Consider the following 17,263-nt stretch of genomic DNA (forward strand, 5'->3'; position numbering starts at 1 on the left):
CGTTCTCTTGGCAAAACAATTACCCTTTGACCTGTTTCATTCTGTACTCCATGGCCAAGTTTACCCGTTACTCCAGTTGTTTCTTGAGAACGTAATATTTGAGTAATGGCCTGAAGGAAAGGAGCGAGAAAATCATGTGTTGCCCTTTATGGGGACAGCAGCACTCCAGGCAGAGGGAACAGCCAGGGCACAGATGTTCTTGTGGGAGCATAAACTGAGAAAAGGGGGTTAAAGGAATCCAGAGGAGTGGAGAGGGCAGATCTGGAAGTGCTTTGTAGGCTATTAAGGATTTGAACTCAGTCCTTTTGCATAATACTGTGGTCTGTTTTATGAGTTCTGCCTTCTCTCAGAAGATATTAATTAGAAGGTTTTGGGTTTCTGTTTTTCTTGTTTGCTTGTTTATTTTCTTTTGTTCTCTGAAGTCAGTTTTCCAGGGGTTTTACCTTCTTGTTAGTTTATCTTGGCCTTTTCTTTGAGACTTCAGATTTTCTTCAAGGGTCTAGCAATCCTTTACTGTCATTTCATATGTAAGAATGAGGGACTGGTGGGTGGTGGGGGGTCAGACGAGGAATTAGCGTAGTTCAGTAGAACATGGATAGGGAATTGGTACTTAGCTTGGGACCACTTTGTTCAAAATGGAAAGAAGAGAAGGGATTTATTCTGGGGTTTCAGCCTCCAAACTAGGTACCCTGATTTTCTGCTGCTAAGTTATTCATTTTTTTAAATTGACAACCTTTCGAGGGCAAGGGTGGGATGATTTGGAAGAATGGCATTGAAACATGTATATTATCATATGTGAAACGAATCGCCAGTCCAGGTTCGATGCATGAGAAAGGGTGCTTGGGGCTGGTGCACTGGGATGACTCAGAGGGATGGGATGGGGGGAGGTGGGAGGAGGGTTCAGGATGGGGAACACATGTACACCTGTGGCGGATTCACATCAATGTATGGCAAAACCAATACAATATTGTAAAGTAATTAGCCTCCGATTAAAATAAATAAATTTATATTAAAAAATAAATTGACAACCTTTCTAAATTTTTTTTTCTCACAAGCTGAGCAGCTGACTATCTGACATTTTGGTGTTGAGGTCGGGCAGAGGGTGGTAGCGAGGTGGAGGATGGGCAGAGATTTGAGCACCCACACACACACCTTTAATTTTGTTTAATGTTTTACACACTTCTTACATCCTCCTCTTGTAGCACCTTATTGGAATCTGAGAAACAGGTTACTATTCTCTTGTCTTCCATGGATGCCCAGATTCTAAAATGCAGCTGCCTCTGCTTTGCCGCATGAGTTCATGTTGTACTTCGCTTTCATTTTCCAGATATGTGGGGAAATCACTCTTCTGTGGACAGTCTCCCACCATCATTGTAAGCAGGATTATTATTTCTCATTTAACAGGCCTCAGAAAGAAGAGGCAAACATCTGTGCTCCTGTTCTCCATCCTGAACTGGAAGCCTGTCAGGTTTCATCACAGGTTTTGCTGAAACCAAAGAATAGTATATTTTTGGCTTTTCTTTTTGAAATCTGCCAGTAAGCCTATCAAGAAAAAAGGAAAAGTTAATTTGTCATTAATGTTTTATTTTAACATTATGCTGACCTCTAATATCCATTTAACTTTTCTAAATGTGTATTTATTTAAAAAGTCAGTTCTAGGATATTGCCAAGAATTTGCTGATGCAGTTATGATCAGAATTGTTTTTATCAGCAGCCCATCAGAAAAACTGGCAAAATGTACATACGAACAGCTAATTTGCAAAACAGGAAGTAAAGAACACACATATGAAAATACACTCAACCTTACTCATCAGAAGAGAAATGTAAAACAAATCAAAAGTATAATGGGATTTCTTTTTTATCTCACATTTGTAGAGATCAAAAATTTTAACAGTTTAAAAAAAAAAAACTTTAACACTAGTCATTGGTAAAGTTGTTATTCTCTGTGCTAGGTACCTGCTAGGCACTCTGGATTATTCTTTTAAGTTTAACACTTTGGTAGAAATGTGTAAACTCTGATACATATTATGGGTGTGAGTCACAAAACCTTTACTAAAGGCAGTTTGGCAGTAACTGTTAAAATTTTTTTGTGTACATTTTAACATAGCAGTTTCATTTCCAGGAAATTATCCCATGGATATATTCACCCATAACATACGAGGACATTCTTAGTAATGCCTGTGTTTACGATAAGACTGAAATCACCCAAATGCCCATAAATAAGGAACTGGTTAAATTATTGTTAAACATTACAGTGGAACTCTATGCTGTCATTAAAAAGAATGAGGAAGCTATATGGGTACTAATAGGAAAAGAGTACCAGAGAATCGTAAGTTGGAAAGAAAAGGGGTCAGGAGTATAGCATAGCATGCTATCACTTGTGCTTAAAACACACACACTCGTATGCACTCAGATTCCCCGGAAGGATACACAGGAGCTGGGAACAGTAGGTGCCTCTGGAGAGAAACGGGGTGACCACGAAACAGGGGTGGGCACAAGGGAGGTTTGTTTTTCCGTTTGTAGCTTTGAATTATGTTGTTGTGCTTCTAGTACCTCTTCAGGAATAAATATGTCAGTAGATAAATACAATGTAAAGTTTCCAGATGAAGATATACTTACATCAGAATTGTACATGACAGACCATTCTTCCTGACTTACAAAAATCTAGTTTGCTCCCAGACTAGACTGAGTTTGCTTTGCGCTTGGGAGAGGCTAAGAGGTCTTGGAGAGGTACTGATTTCCATCACCAGCTCCTGCGCCTTGTGCCCCCCATGCTGCTTTCTGCTGCGGCTACCAGGATGCTCTGTTTGCCGTATGGCTGCTGCCCAGGGGTCCCCAGAGTCCTCCTCTGTCCCTACAGCCCATCGCTCTGCTTCCCAAGTCCTGCCGCTCTTGCCCACCGGCCACAGGGTCACCAAGCAGGCAGCATACTAGGAACAAGTCTGAGGCTACAGATCTTGGCAAGTCCAGAGGCAGCCTGGTTTTCTGCACAGGGTTCCAGTGTCACTGTGCTTTCACAGACCTGACCTTAATCATGACTGTCCGATTTCTAGGACTTTATTTTCTGGTGAAACATATGCTATCTTCAAGTCACTTCTTAACCTTTGTTGGGCAAGACTGGTTTCGAGAAATGATAATCAGGGAGTTTTTTAAATGATAGTGGATGTAAAACTATCTCACTGGTACTACCATAAAGGAATTTAGTGACCTTTTTTATGACCAAGCTTAGACTAATTTAACTTGAAGGGAGACAAACACAGGTTTATCACTGTAGTTAGGAAGGAACACAGCTTCCTGGACTGAACCAAAGTGAGGCACTTGTTTGCATGTATCTGAGATGCAGTATAATCATTCACCTGAGACAGAACCTAATCGTCACTGAGATGTGATGGTGCCTGAGTACAACACAGCCTCAGCAGGAGAGGCAAAGAGCCTGGGAGATAGATACGACAGGAGAGAGGTGTTGAGTTTACTCTAAACTCAGAGAGAGACTTTCCAGGTGGAATAATAGTGGACTCCACATAAAAATTCTAATTCTGAAACATTGTGAAGTCTGAATCAACTCATCATCAAACTAATGAGGTCTAGGAAGTCAGGAATATCAGACTGTTGATAGGGATTGTCAACCTGTTTTTTTAATTTATAGATTGTGTAACAGTGTGCGGCAGTGTATTATTGAAACCATCACTGGTTTCAGTGTGGTAGCTGGTAATACATATGCTATTGCCTAGCAGGTAAAGTCAGGCTTGGTTAGTATAAGTATGTCTGTCTTATCTCCCAAGCATTGCCACCCTTGTCTATCAGATGGCAATTGCTCAGAAACTCCCTACTGAGAAGCTTTCAGGGCCCATAACTGATGCTTAAATTGGGTTCGAGACTGGAGAAGAAATAACCTGCTAATACCAGGTGAAGATGGATCCCCTGTTCCCAGCATCTTCTCCCGCTTCTCTGCTTCCTTAAAACTGAAACTCATTTATGCAGCTCACCAGCAGGGCCAGCAGGGACCCTTAAACAAGCGTTTATTGAGAGAAAAGGATCATTAACTTGGCTTTTTTTTTTTTTTTTCAGTTAATTCTTATAGTCAGTGTCCTTGAAAGAACCTTATCTTCTTGTTTCTGGTTTGTTTGTTTTGTTTTGTTTTTTTAAACTGATTTCCTTGTTTTCATGATTTAAGTGAGACCTGTTATTTCATCTGCCTTGTCAGTGAGAGTTTAGCTTCACTGACGGTAACTTTATAGTGCCTGAGAGGCGCTGAGGAAGTGCTTTCTTTCTTCCCCTGCGCCCTCCTTACTCAAGCACAGGCGAGTCTCTGCTTTTCAGATTCTAGCTGTTAGAGTCTGCTGCTGACAAGACGACCTCTGGGATAAGGGGTGCCTCCAAGAATCATCTCACCAGTGTTAGGAATTAGCTTGCTTGAGTTTCCTTAGCGTCTTTGAGGAAACAAAAACCCCAAATTGAATTGGCCCATAGATGAATTGCACTTCCGCTTTAGACATTAGAGAATCAACAATTGTCAATCGCATATTGATCAACATGGCAAGTGACCACAGTAAGCAAAATGCTTCCTCTACATCTTGGCACTGGGCTCTTTCTGCCCAGAGCAAGGGGCACTGTTTCTCTGGCAGGCCATGTGTCCACAGGGCTACAGTTAGACAGACAGCACCTTTTCCTGGGTGCCTTTGACTGGGCATGGCTCTTTCTGAGTCCACAAAGGTGCTGTGCAGGATGGGCCTGAATCTGACCCTTCAGAGAACTTGGTAAATGTTTGAAGGAATGCTGAAGTGGATTATTGAAATTCCACACACACTTGGTCTCCCTACTTCAAGAGGGACTCTCAAGTGGATTTCTTTTTCTTTTTTTGGTTTATTCAATTTCCTTGACTAGGTTGTGGGAACTTTTTTCCTGTGTTCACCACACTGGCCCTCCTCCATCCATTAATGGTTCAGTGTGCGGCCCTCTGACTTACTGTCCCCTCTTCTCCCTCTTTCACCAAGGTCAGACCTAGTTTTCCAAAAGCCCATTAAGCATGATTACATACCAGCACTGTCCTAGACCCTGAGGTCAATATAAAGATCAGTGAGATTTTCACCCCAGCCTGGGGCTGCCACATCACAGAACTAGTAAGAGGGCTCAGAGGATAGATAGGTGGTTGGGGGGATGGATGAGATGGCTGGATGGCATCACCGACTCGATGGAGGTGAGTTTGAATAAACTCCGGAGTTGGTGATGGACAGGGAGGCCTGGTGTGCTGCGATTCATGGGGTCGCAAAGAGTCGGACACGACTGAGCAACTGAACTGAACTGAACTGAACTGGGAGGGTGGATGAATGCAAAGAAAGAAAATTTGAGAATGGCCTTCTACACAAAGACCTCTCAGATGGACAGACCTGAGTTTGAATCCCAACTCAGACAGCTGCCAGTTCTATGAACTGGGGCGAGTAATTCACCAAGTAAGAGCCTCAGGTTCTTCCTCTGTGAAATGGGGGTAGTAACTCCCACCTAGCCTGGTGTGGATTAGAGATAGTAATTGCTGAGAGAGGCACTTGGTGAAATTAGCAACCACCCAAGCCAAGTCCTGTAGGACTACAACAAAAGGTGATAAGTGACGTAAGTGCAAACAAAACGGGTGGGGGCTCCCGGGGGACAACTCACACCTGGCAGGAGGCCACACGTGAGCAGGTTCAGGAGGCCCTCCCAGCCTCCAGGTGATCTGCCACCTCCGTGCTGGGCAGGGCCGAGCCGGGCAGTACAGGGCTCATGGGCCACAGACCTGGGAGCCCGCGAGTCCCTGCAAAGCTGGACATTTACCCACACATAAACCTGCAGGTGTATCTGAAGCCAGCATGACCCAGAGCTCCTCCTCCTCTGGCACCAGCGGAGGGGCCAGAATGGAGGGATGGGAAGGTCACAGCTGTCCTTGTTGACTTCAGCCTGTCGCAGGGTTGAAGATCATTCCACTCTCAGAAAAGTGAGGTCACGTCATCGTCTTTGCATCCTCCCCACCCTGGATGTCTAAGGTGAAGCGTTTTCTCTTCCCCAGCTCAGAGGCTGAGAATGGCATGGAGGAGAGGAAGAAGGTATACAGGCCACCAGCGGCGCTGTCTCCCACCCCGTCCAGCGAGGCCGAGCCCCAGGACCAGAAGAGAGCCATTTCCCTGCGGTGAGTCCTCACATGACCCCCTCCGTTTTTTTGGCTTTTCAGAGGGAGGGGTTGCTGGAAAGAGCTGGTATTTCTAGTTTTATGGTGGTGGCCAAGACGGAAGCTCTCCTACAGGCAGGGAACACCCCTGAGAAAGAAGCGAGGTGTTTTTCCTTCACATCCAGGCACTGGCACCTGCTTTCTCTCTGAGCTCTTCCTAGCTCTTCTCCTTCCTGCCCCAGGCTTCTGCAAACTTTCTGCCCCTTTCTTAAGCACTGATTTTGCTACGTAATAAAGCCTGGGTGGCCCCCTCTCTGGCACAGAGTTAGAAAGCACCTGGAAAGACTGGCAGGGTTACTGATGAGGCCACCCCAGCTGAATTGTGTGCTCAGCCTATGGGTGTGCACAGCTGCTGTCTCACTTCCCTGACAGCTGCAGAAATGAGAGGAGGGGAAAAAACCTTGCCTGGGATCCCTGGGCAGGGTGTGCACTGCCTGTTTCCAGGGGCCAGTGCTCAGGCTCAGTTTGATCATGGGGCTGTGAGGAGAGAGGAGGTTTGAGACGTGGACCTCTGCTCCCATTACTCTCAGGGGCACCAATTATGTGCTTTTTTTCACATGGAAGAAAGAAGTAGGAATTTCAAGTTGCTTTTCTGCCCTTAAAGGAAAATGGTTAAGCCAACAATCAATCACAAGTAACTCTGGCCGTTCATCTACACCAAGTGGAGTGATAGCTCTCTTCCTCTTATAAGAACTGTCAGAACTGCTGCCTTCTACGACTTTGGGCCTCTGCTAAAGGATGATTCAGTAACTCCTACTTTTCCCTTCCTTCCTGGCTACCCCAGCGCACGTCTTCTTGCTAATCTATTCCTCACTCAGGACCAAGTATAAATCTTTACTCTGCCCCCTGCTTTTTCTTTTCTATCACTCCCAATTCTCTCTCCATCTTTTCTGCAAGTCTGTTTTGATGCATCTCACTTTCAACCGTTCTTTCTACAGCTGTTTTCCTGTCAGAGCATCCTGCCTTATTCAGCAAAGACATCAAGCCGGTGGTTTCTTGTCACTTCCAGCACCACTGACTGGCTACCACAGGTGCTCTGAAATGCACTACACATGTAACTCCACCTTCCCCAGGCTTTATAGGAGACTAATACACTCATTGTCTTACACCAAGCACCAGGGCTTGTGAAACTTCTCCAATGTGTGATCTGTGTAGTGCAGCGAGCTCTGCACTTGGTTGAAGGCTCTGCTCTCACTGTCTGGAAGTTCTGAATTTTTGAATAAAAATTTTTGCACTAGGCTTCAGGTCCTGCTCATAGTCATTTGTAAGAAGTGAGAAGTCGAAAAGGCACAAGGAAATCATGTGTGTAGATGAACATCCCTCCCACCCTTACTTCAGGCCAGTGCTGTGCAGACAAACCCTTCTGCTTGTGCCACTTAAACCAAGGGCACAGCTGCCCTTCTGTCGCATTTGCTTACAGCCCGTAGTTCTTTGAAAGGTCTGATCGTTCCCTTGACAGTACCATTAACATTTATTAATTTGAATCAATAGAGGTGATAAATTCAAATTAGTCACTAATATAAATAATAGGTAATTTGACATTTGTAAAAACAGTTTTATTTTCAAGTAGAGTGCAAATGTTTACTCATAGTTGTTTTTCTTTTTAAGTAATTCCTAGAATTCTAAAGGCATTTGTATCCATAAATTGGTTCAATGGCCAGTAGTTGAATCCAAATCTCTGTGCCTTGAATTGAATGATAGGTATCTTAGACACAAACTGTTGGGGCTGGCAGAGGCCTGGGACATTGCATGGTCCATAGCCTCATAGCTGAGAAAACCAGAGCCTAAAGTCTCTTTAAACTTCATTTCTGTTTCTGTGTCACACCCATATACCCCCCCAATTGCTTAAGAGTCTTCTTAAATTCACTTTGAACCAAACATTGTTTTTAACTGCACCTTGATCTAAAGAATCCTGTTGTGGAATCATAAATTTCATGTGCCATATTCCCCCCAAGAAACAGAAAAAGTCTATATAATTGTATCACGAAACTTGTTCATGCATATACCTCTGAAAGTCATGCACTCAATCCACACTGACGTGGCTGTGTTTTGCTGTATGGTTGAAGATGCAAATGCTCCCCAAATGGAGAAGCAGGACTGGAGTCATTTTGGAAAGAAGTCGGGAAGCTCTGACCTCTGCCCTTATGAGAACGAAGGAAGGACTTCCAAACATGGTCTTTTTTATCATGATTTCCCTTCTTTATTCCCACTCTGTGATGATCTGTCTCTCTTTTCCTCATACCCGGCTCCTGCTCATCCTGTTAGGCCCAGTATATTAAACCCAAGTTGTCCTGTTGGTCTCTTCTCTCACCTGCTGTTGGACTTACTGTCTCTGTATCTCCTCCTAATGCCTGTGATAGGCATTGTTTTGATGCTGTATCACATACTGCCTTTTTTTTTTTTTTTTTTTTTTTTTTTTACATACTGCCTTTTTAAAGAGATGCTTGATGTGTGCACAGGCTCCTTAAGGATAAAGACTGTCTTGTCTGTTCTGAAGCATTTAATGCAGCACCTCACTCAGTTAACACTTGTGAAGCATTGACAGCATTTTGAAACCAAATATTCCTGGATTGAACTAGAGCTGCAGCTTCTATTATTGGCCTCCAGTACCACTCTGTATGCTGCTTGAAGTACTTTTGAGATGATATAATTACTTTCACAGCTCGATCAGTACTTCTTTCTTCCATAAGATATGATTTCTGCAGTTTGGGATGACCAGCTGCTGAAATCACCCCATCACCCACGTCACATGCTGGGTAAATGCCCTTAGAGTACTGAATGATCACTGATATCTAGAAGAGAAAAACCAATGAAAGGCTTTGTTGGGAGCTGGCGTGATAATTAAGATGTAGTAATAAAGTTAGTGGGTAGCATAAAAAATTTCATTTTATAGACTCCCTGGATTTTCTTTCCTCAGGTCAAAATCCAGTTTCGATGGTGCCCCTTTAGCAAATGAGAAAAGCGACTGTAAAACTGAAAGCAAGAATGACTCTAAGATTGAAAGGAAAAAGTCCTCATCTTCAAGCCAGGTAATTTAGGAATGAGATGGGGATCGTCTCAGAGGGCGAAAGGGGCATTGATTTGAAGCCAGCTGGAGGAAGGAACGCAAGGGCCAGGCCTAATGCAGGTACAGATTTAGAGAACATTGGATTTCCCAGCTGACCTTCCAGCATGTGCTGAATGGTAGTGAGTCCTGCACTGTGGCCCTGTACTCTGACAAGCGCCCAGAGAGCAGGGGCCAACCCAGATTCATGTGCCTGTCTAATAATTAGCCAAGTCCAGCAGAACTGTGACATCCTTACCCTGCAGTTATAGTCTTATAAGGCATCTGTGTGAATAGAAGGCCTCCCAAGTGCACACAGAGGAGGAAAACCTGGAACAGGGTTATGATTCTTCTCCAGAAGAATATACCCAGACAGATCCGTGTCGTAGAGTATGACATACTGGGGTCAACAGTTTGGGGTTTTTTGACACTTTACTCCTAAAGTACTTGAATATATGTCTCCTAACAACTGGAACAAGAAGCTGTTGACTCACCTGAGAAATTTAACTAAATAGTAAATTTATGAAAATATTACTAATGTAAAATCCATTTTCAATTTCCACAGTTGTCCTAGTAATCAGTGTCTTTCAGAGGTTTCCCCGCTCTCTAGAATCCAGCTGAGCCATGCATTGCATTTGTTCTTCATGTCATGTTTAATTTAGATCAGTCCCTACCTTTTTAAAATTTGATTTTTATCCACATTTTTGAAGATTTCATGGCCCAGGAGGATATTTTTAAATCAAGCATGCAGCCAAGACTCACTATAGCCGTTAACAAGAAAATCTCAGCAAAGCTCTGAGAGAACATCTAGCTGTTTACATTTTTACTGGAGTATAGTTGATTTACAGTGTTGTGTTAGTTTCTGCTGAACAGCAATGTGAATCAGTTATACATATATCCACTTTGTTAGATGCTATTCCCAGATAGGCCATTACAGAATATTGGCGTTTCCTATGCTATACAGTAGATCCTTATTAGTTATCTGTTTCTTTAAAATAGTGTGTATATATCAATCCTAATCTCCCAATTTATGCCTCCCTCCCACCCCCACTTTGCCCACTGGTAACCGTAAGTTTTAGAACAACACCTAGCTTTAATCAGAGGGAACTTTCTGGAGGCCAGACGTACTCCAAGAAGCAGCATGAGCTAACCTACTTTATGTGAAGTGTTCATCCATGAATTAGTTGTCTCGAGGGGACTGTCTGTCATATGAATCACCTTTATGGCAAGACTAGGACCATTTATGCCATTGAGACCACTTCTAGTTTAGATAATAAATCATCAAGGGCCAATTTGTGGTATCTCTTTTCTGCTCATAAGATTCTGCCTGCTGGATGCTTTTGAAGAAGAGTGATCCTGTGGACAGAGGGCCCAGCTCTATCTCTTAGTATATGCGTGGAGCCAGTTAAGTCCCCAGGTATCCCTGAGGCATAGGTCCCTGAACTGTGTAGTACGAACATCAGTTCCCAGGTTATCGTGGAGCTGGGAGTGGTGTTTTGTGAATGCCCTTTACAGGCTGTAAATTGCTGTTATCATAACTGGAAACAGGTTCCTTGAAGATGAAGTGATTTGTAGCATTTCAGACTCTTGGGCCTTCTACTGCCCTGGAGAGCTAAATCTTTCTTGTGAAATCCTATTTGTCATCTACCCCAACACTGGTTAAGGAAATACCTTCACCACAGTAATAGTGATAGGGACAAACCCAGTAGCAGGTCCTGGAGATACACCACCCCCATTTAAGCCCTAGGACATCCTTCTGACGCAGGTACAGAAAACTGAGGCCCAGAGAGGTTAAGTTACTAGGGCAGGATCACATACCTCAGAAGAGGTGCAGCCAAGACTTAAACTCAGGGTCATCTGATACAGAGCTTTTAACCACTGCCCTCTTCTGAGAGTACCCACTGGGATCTTGAGCGCCCTGGGATTCACTGCCTGGTGAGATTTCTGTCCGTTCTACCTCATTTCTTATCACCCTCGTCCAGCCGCTTCTGCGGAAGCCTGCCCACCAGCTACTTAATCACTAATCTCATTGGAAAATGAAACCTTTGTGACCTCCACTGTTTTTCCCTGAAGGACTGTGTTGGAGACTATAAGATCAGGGAGAAGGAATTCCTAAAGATTCTTTATTTAAGAGTGGGGAGACTTGTTATATGATTTCAACTGAAGTTAAAATTTGCTTATGTTTGACAAGAATGCTGAGAGCAGGGACTTCTGTCTGTGTTTTGTCTTCCTTGCAGGACAAAGCAAACATGCACTTCCACAAACTGTTTCTAGATGTCCCCACGGAGGAACCCCTGAGACAAAGTAAGTTCTGACCTGCTTGACTTTGAAAAGATGCTAATTGGTTTGGGGGGTGAAAGAGTCTGGGGACTGAATCACCAAAGGGCATAGGTTTCTGAAAGTCATGATGTGACCGTAATGCTGACCTCAGTCAGCTCTCACCCAGCACCTTGAGAGATGAGAGAGTAGAATGGGGAACTGACTCCCTCCATGTGATACAGAGTTATCCCAGAGGTTTCCAGAATGTCCTCGCCTTCCATATTCGTGCTAACATGCACTGTGATTGGACTGTGCTGTTTTAGGCTAACAAGACCAAGCAAGACCAGACCGGAAGAAGGCAACACAGACCTAGGTCGACAGACATGTTGACCCCTGCATTGTTCAGGGCTCAGCGGTCACGCCTGAGCACCCAACCCAGCACGCCATTCAGCACCTGCTTGGCTCCACCTGGGAGCAGAGGGACCCAGGGTTCCATTCCAGCCTCCCTCAGTACACAAATGCTAAGGCAGCGTGCTGGGTTCCTGCCATTATCTCCACACAGGAAGGTGTGGGTCATGTGCTCTTCCCACAATGAGACCATCTATTTCAAAAGAGTCATTATGACCATCCCAGGGAAGGAGGGGCAGGCAGCAGTGTCAACATTAGCACAAGGGTGACACGTCTTCCCAAACAGAGATTTTTGAAACATCGTTCTGAACCCTCATCTGCAATGACACACTTGCCTTTCTATTTTGATGTTTATACTGAAGTTTGTAAGACTTGGAATTAAAAAACAAACTCTCATCTCCATAGCTTTATTCCACTAAAGATAACTGAAAAACAGGGGAGAGATCTTTTGAGCATATGAGTGTGTTATCTCTGCCCGTCCCTAAGTCATCAACAGATATACACAATTTTCATCTTAAATGGAAGTTGTAAATGATGTTATACCTGTGTATATCTTCCCAGGTTTTACGTGTGCTCTACAGAAAGAAATATTATACCAAGGGAAGCTCTTTGTCTCAGAAAACTGGATTTGTTTTCATTCCAAGGTCTTTGGAAAAGACACTAAGGTCAGTATTTTTTTTAAAAGAAAACTAACCCTGCATTTTCTTACATATTGTTAATATTAATTGTTAAATGTAACAATGTTTATAAATATTTGTGTCATTATGATACCTTTATACCAAGTTTCCTTTACTGTAGTCCCAAATACTGCAGGTTCTAAATGCCTCTGCATGAGTACTAAGTCTCTTCAGTCATGTCTGACTCCTTGTGACCCCATGGACTGTAGCCTGCCAGGCTCTTCTGTCCATTGGATTCTCCAGGCAAGAATAATGGAGTAGGTTGCCATGCCCTTCTCAAAGGGGTCTTCCCAACCCAGGGATAGAACCAGTGTCTCTTCTGCCTCCTGCATTGGCAGGCGGGTTCTTTACCACTAGCGCCACCTGGGAAGCCCCCTAATGCCTCTAGATGACACAAACTTCTCTTTTTCCCTAACCTGCACTCTTTTCATTCTTTTCCTTACATACATATATCCCTCCTAAAATCCTGCCTTAAATCCTTTTTACCAAGATGTCACCAGCACACTCAAAGTTCTTCATATGGAGGGTATGCTGTAATTTGTTTCAAAGACATACATTAAACCCCAAACAGTTCTTTAAAAAAAAAATTTTACACCATATTCACACAGTTACCATGAGAAATCTAGGCAAACAGCCATATAAATAAGCTACTTATTAGAGCTCCATTTATCACTAGTACAAAATGAGCAGGCTTTGGAGCATTTTGGTCCTGGTCTGGGAGTCCCATACTATCTCCAGTAGATGCGGACTGACATCTTTTCCTTCTCAATAAATACGGATTTGGGGGAGCAGAGTCCCATGATACCTGAGCCATTAAGAAGAGCCTGAAGGAGTTGGTAGTTTTCCCAGGGTACCGCCTTTTAAACAAGGCCTTTGGGAGTTTGGTGTGAGAAAGGAAAAAGCTCGTTCCTTCCCACTGACATTCTTTCCCTTTGAGCTATGACATAGCATCACACAGTTCAGCCAGGCCACCAGAACAAGGAGGCAAAGAAACACCTGGGGTTTGCGTGACCTTGGTGAGTTTTTAATCATTCTGATTCATGATTATGAATAAGCAACTTTCATATTCATGAAGTAGCTGATTAAAAACTCCTTTTGTTTTGACTGGTAGATATGTTTTATTTAAATACTCTCCCTAAAGCTACTGGCAGTCTTATAAATAAAAGCCATGTAACAAATATGGTGGAAATTCTTTATGTTGGTGTTGAGTCAGCAGACTAGCATCAAACATGTAATTTTTATTGTATAGAGTTGTGTTGAGATAATCGTAGTTTAGATTCACAGTATTATTTGAATCAGTATAATGGAAAACGATATTGAGTAATATCACACCGTGTTTCTAGATTTCTGGATTATAAGCTCTTGTGCATAGAGTGGATACGGGGACTGATTTCCGGTTCTGTGAGATAAAGATAATTCTCAGGAATAGCGAAAGCCAACACCTCTGAATAAAAGCAGCAGGGCTTGAAAACTTTAGAGAACAAAGAATTAGCCTTTGTTAAGGGATGAGAAATTCACAAAGCCAGTAAGTGGTTTCAAGCTAATATTATTCTAGTAATGGTTTCAAAATCCCTCCTCTAGCTAAGAAAGTACTGACCAAAAAAAAAGGACGTGGTTTTTTCAAGACAAGAACACATGGGGTTGCATTTGCCTGTGCTGTATCTAATCTGAGAGGGGTGGGAAGATAAGCACCACAGTCGTGACTTGCACATTCCTTCCCCACTGAGGATGGTATCATGGAAACCTGGGCTTCAGTCCTCTGGCAGAACTTGCTCCCTGCCAACAGACCTTGGCCCAATGCAGTCTAGCATGAACTAGAGGGAGTCAAACAATCTGCACCAGGAAGGGGAATTTTCTAAGCACCCTACCCTGGAGGAATGTAATAATAAAGTGTAACCTTAATTTAATCAAGACCTTTTCAGCCGGTGTGTATTTTCAGATGCTAGTAAAATTAAAGGCACGTATTGCATTCCATCTAAGCTCAAACAGAGAAATGATTCATGCTTTATTTCTCCAGTGTTATCCAGTTGTCATTTTATACTAATGAAGCAACTGATTGAAAACTCCATCTTAAGCGTGTTCCATGCCTCAGATTCTGCAAAAAATCTAAATTTATAGCTCTTTTCACTGTGTATTTGTGTTGCTGCTGAGAATCGAAATTAGACTCATTGTTATATTATCATCTTTCTTGGAAGATAGTAAGTTCTTTTTTCCAAAGTAATCCCAGTTTATCACTTCTGAATTATTTCCCCAACTTCAAAAGTTTTGTGGGTAGAGTTAGTTCTTTGATGAAATAGCTTTCTTTCCTCTAGTGTCTAATTTAGATGAGCCCCTCTTTCTTCATAATCTTCCCATCAGGGGCAGTAGAACAACTCCATCTTGTAAGCCTCAGTATGAACAGAAATATCCTAAATTTAAGCTTAAGAAAACTACAAGTTCAGTTTTGGTCATTCAAGCTGGAAGTACTAGCATAAGGCCCTCCTCCCCCATAACTGACCTTGTTGATTTCTTTCAGAATATATAAAGCATTTTTACAAAATGTATGTTCACATGAGTGTGTGCACCCGTGGGCGAATTCAGGCCCTTGTGGATGCCTCTGTTTTCGGGGATCAAAGTGATATGATCCATTTTCCTTTGAGATCAAACCTGGTTGATCTCATAAAAATCAACCAGGTTTGATTAAAATACGAGGAACATCTATTATTTGTGGCATCTGGTATATTCTTGGAGTACATCGTATAAAAAAGAACCCCTATATTGGATCAGATTGGTTCAGATTCTATCTTTGTAACTTATTTATGACCCTGAGAAAGTCATGTGTGTTAGTCATTCAGTCATGTCCTACTCTTTGAGACCGCATGGACTGTAGCCCACCAGACTCCTCTGCCCATGGAAATCTCCAGACAAGAATGCTAGGGTGGGTAGACATTCCCTTCTCCAGGAGATTCCTGACCCAGGGATCGAACCCAGGTCTCCTGCATTGCAGGCAGATTCTTCACCATCTGAGCCACCAGGAAAGCCCTGGTGAAAGTCACATACCTCTCTAAACAAACATCCTCATCTCTTAGAATATATTATAGGAATGTCGTAATTAAATGAAACTGTCATCTAGTGAATAGGTATTGTAATGGTAGCTGCTGTAATTGTCATTATTTCTTATTGTTTGAATCAGAAAAGAACTTAAGAGTTCTTTTATTTCACCCATCCTCTTTTTTAAGAGACAGATGAATGACATTTTTATTGAGTGCTAGGTATTTCCCGTCTATTATCTCATTTATTTCACAGAAAATCCTGGGAAGTAGGTAAGACTGTCTCTGTAAGTCAGGGAACTGAGGCCAAGAAAGGACAGCTTACGAGGTTGGATAGGTCATGTAGATAGTAACAGAACTGAGAATTCAGGTCCCAGGATTCCTGTCCCCAAATGGGTCTGCTACACCAGTGCTTTCAGCCTTTTCCCCCAAGGACAGAGGAGAGCAGGGTGGTTGGAGATGAGCTCAGAGTGGGTAACCACAAGCACGTAACTCCTTTAGGGTCTTAGGATCACCTTTAAAATGACTGTACATTTTGCATTCTGTTCCCATGTCTAAAGATAAAGGTTTCCCACCAAACCCCTCAACAGACTCAATGATCCACACTTATCCTCCTGCTTTGCAAACACCAGGTTGAGACCTCGGTGACACACCCATGCCACTCTTTAAGATTCCCTCTTCTTCATGGAGACTGAAGAGCTGGCTGTTGGTTTTATCTTTTCTTTTTCCTTTAACGGGAAGATTCGGAATGCTGCTCTGTGAAGCCTGAACCCATGTTAACTCAGTGATTCTGTTTCAGATCTCGATTCCAGCTTTCTCAGTAACCTTGATAAAGAAAACCAAAACTGCCCTCCTGGTGCCAAATGCCCTGATTATAGCGACAGTCACAGACAGGGTGAGTACGCGTGGGCACCCTGCTTTGTCTGCTCTGGGTCTGATTGCCTTAGGGGCCTCTTGCCAAGTACCAAGACCCTGAACCATAAATACCGTGAATTGGGAGTTACTCTAGAAGACTAATTTTTAAAATCACAGCCTTCAGACATTTGTTTAGTGTGGTTTCCCCTGACAAGGTGATATATTCTAATCATTGCCTATTTTGAATTTCCTGCTGACTTCATTATACTTACTTGACCAAGGTCCAAAAAATTAAAATTCTTTCCCACCTTCCCTTTGCCTAACATCTATCAGGTCAGGTCAGGCTAAAGGGATATATTTCATTTCTTTATTTTTATTTAAAACACTACCACTGCCTTGCTTACAGGGTGAGGCAGGGTGATAGGAGGAGTCCCTGAGGTGGGGGTGGCCAGTCTCCCTGTAACCTCCATTGGTGCCTCTCCAGAGCCAACCTGAAAACAAAAGTGGGGTCTGCTATTCAGGTGCAGCTTCAGGCCCAATCTAGGCCCTCTCTGCTTCCAGGTTGCCTTAACTACCCCTCTTCGATACAGAAGTTTTGGAGTTGTCATTGGCCTTGGGCTACCCCAGGCATGGACAACCTGAAATATTTGCAGTGTTTCTTTCATCTTGGCAGGAGAGAGGCAGTGGAATGGTTTGGTTACTCATTTTTCACTTGAAATTTTTTTTTTATCTTTTCCCTACTGTTTTTATGAAAGCATAAAAGCTAATTTCTAACCCTACTGAATAACTTAAA

At 43.0% G+C, this 17,263-nt stretch overlaps 1 protein-coding gene across 6 annotated transcripts in view; it reads left to right on the forward strand.

Moving 5' to 3' along the window:
- GRAMD3 (GRAM domain containing 3) overlaps positions 1–17,263 on the forward strand; it is a 122,815-nt gene that overhangs the window by 87,426 nt on the left and 18,126 nt on the right. For all 6 annotated transcript variants that reach the window (XM_013965354.2, XM_013965356.2, XM_018050698.1 and 3 more), the window contains 5 exons: positions 6,041–6,160; positions 9,117–9,228; positions 11,480–11,546; positions 12,471–12,574; positions 16,415–16,510. In XM_013965354.2, the coding sequence (XP_013820808.2) occupies positions 6,041–6,160; positions 9,117–9,228; positions 11,480–11,546; positions 12,471–12,574; positions 16,415–16,510 (499 nt within the window). The remainder of the gene's footprint in view (positions 1–6,040; positions 6,161–9,116; positions 9,229–11,479; positions 11,547–12,470; positions 12,575–16,414; positions 16,511–17,263) is intronic.

Source organism: Capra hircus, chromosome 7, assembly GCF_001704415.2.
Source record: "Capra hircus breed San Clemente chromosome 7, ASM170441v1, whole genome shotgun sequence".
Classification (NCBI taxonomy): domain Eukaryota; kingdom Metazoa; phylum Chordata; class Mammalia; order Artiodactyla; family Bovidae; genus Capra; species Capra hircus.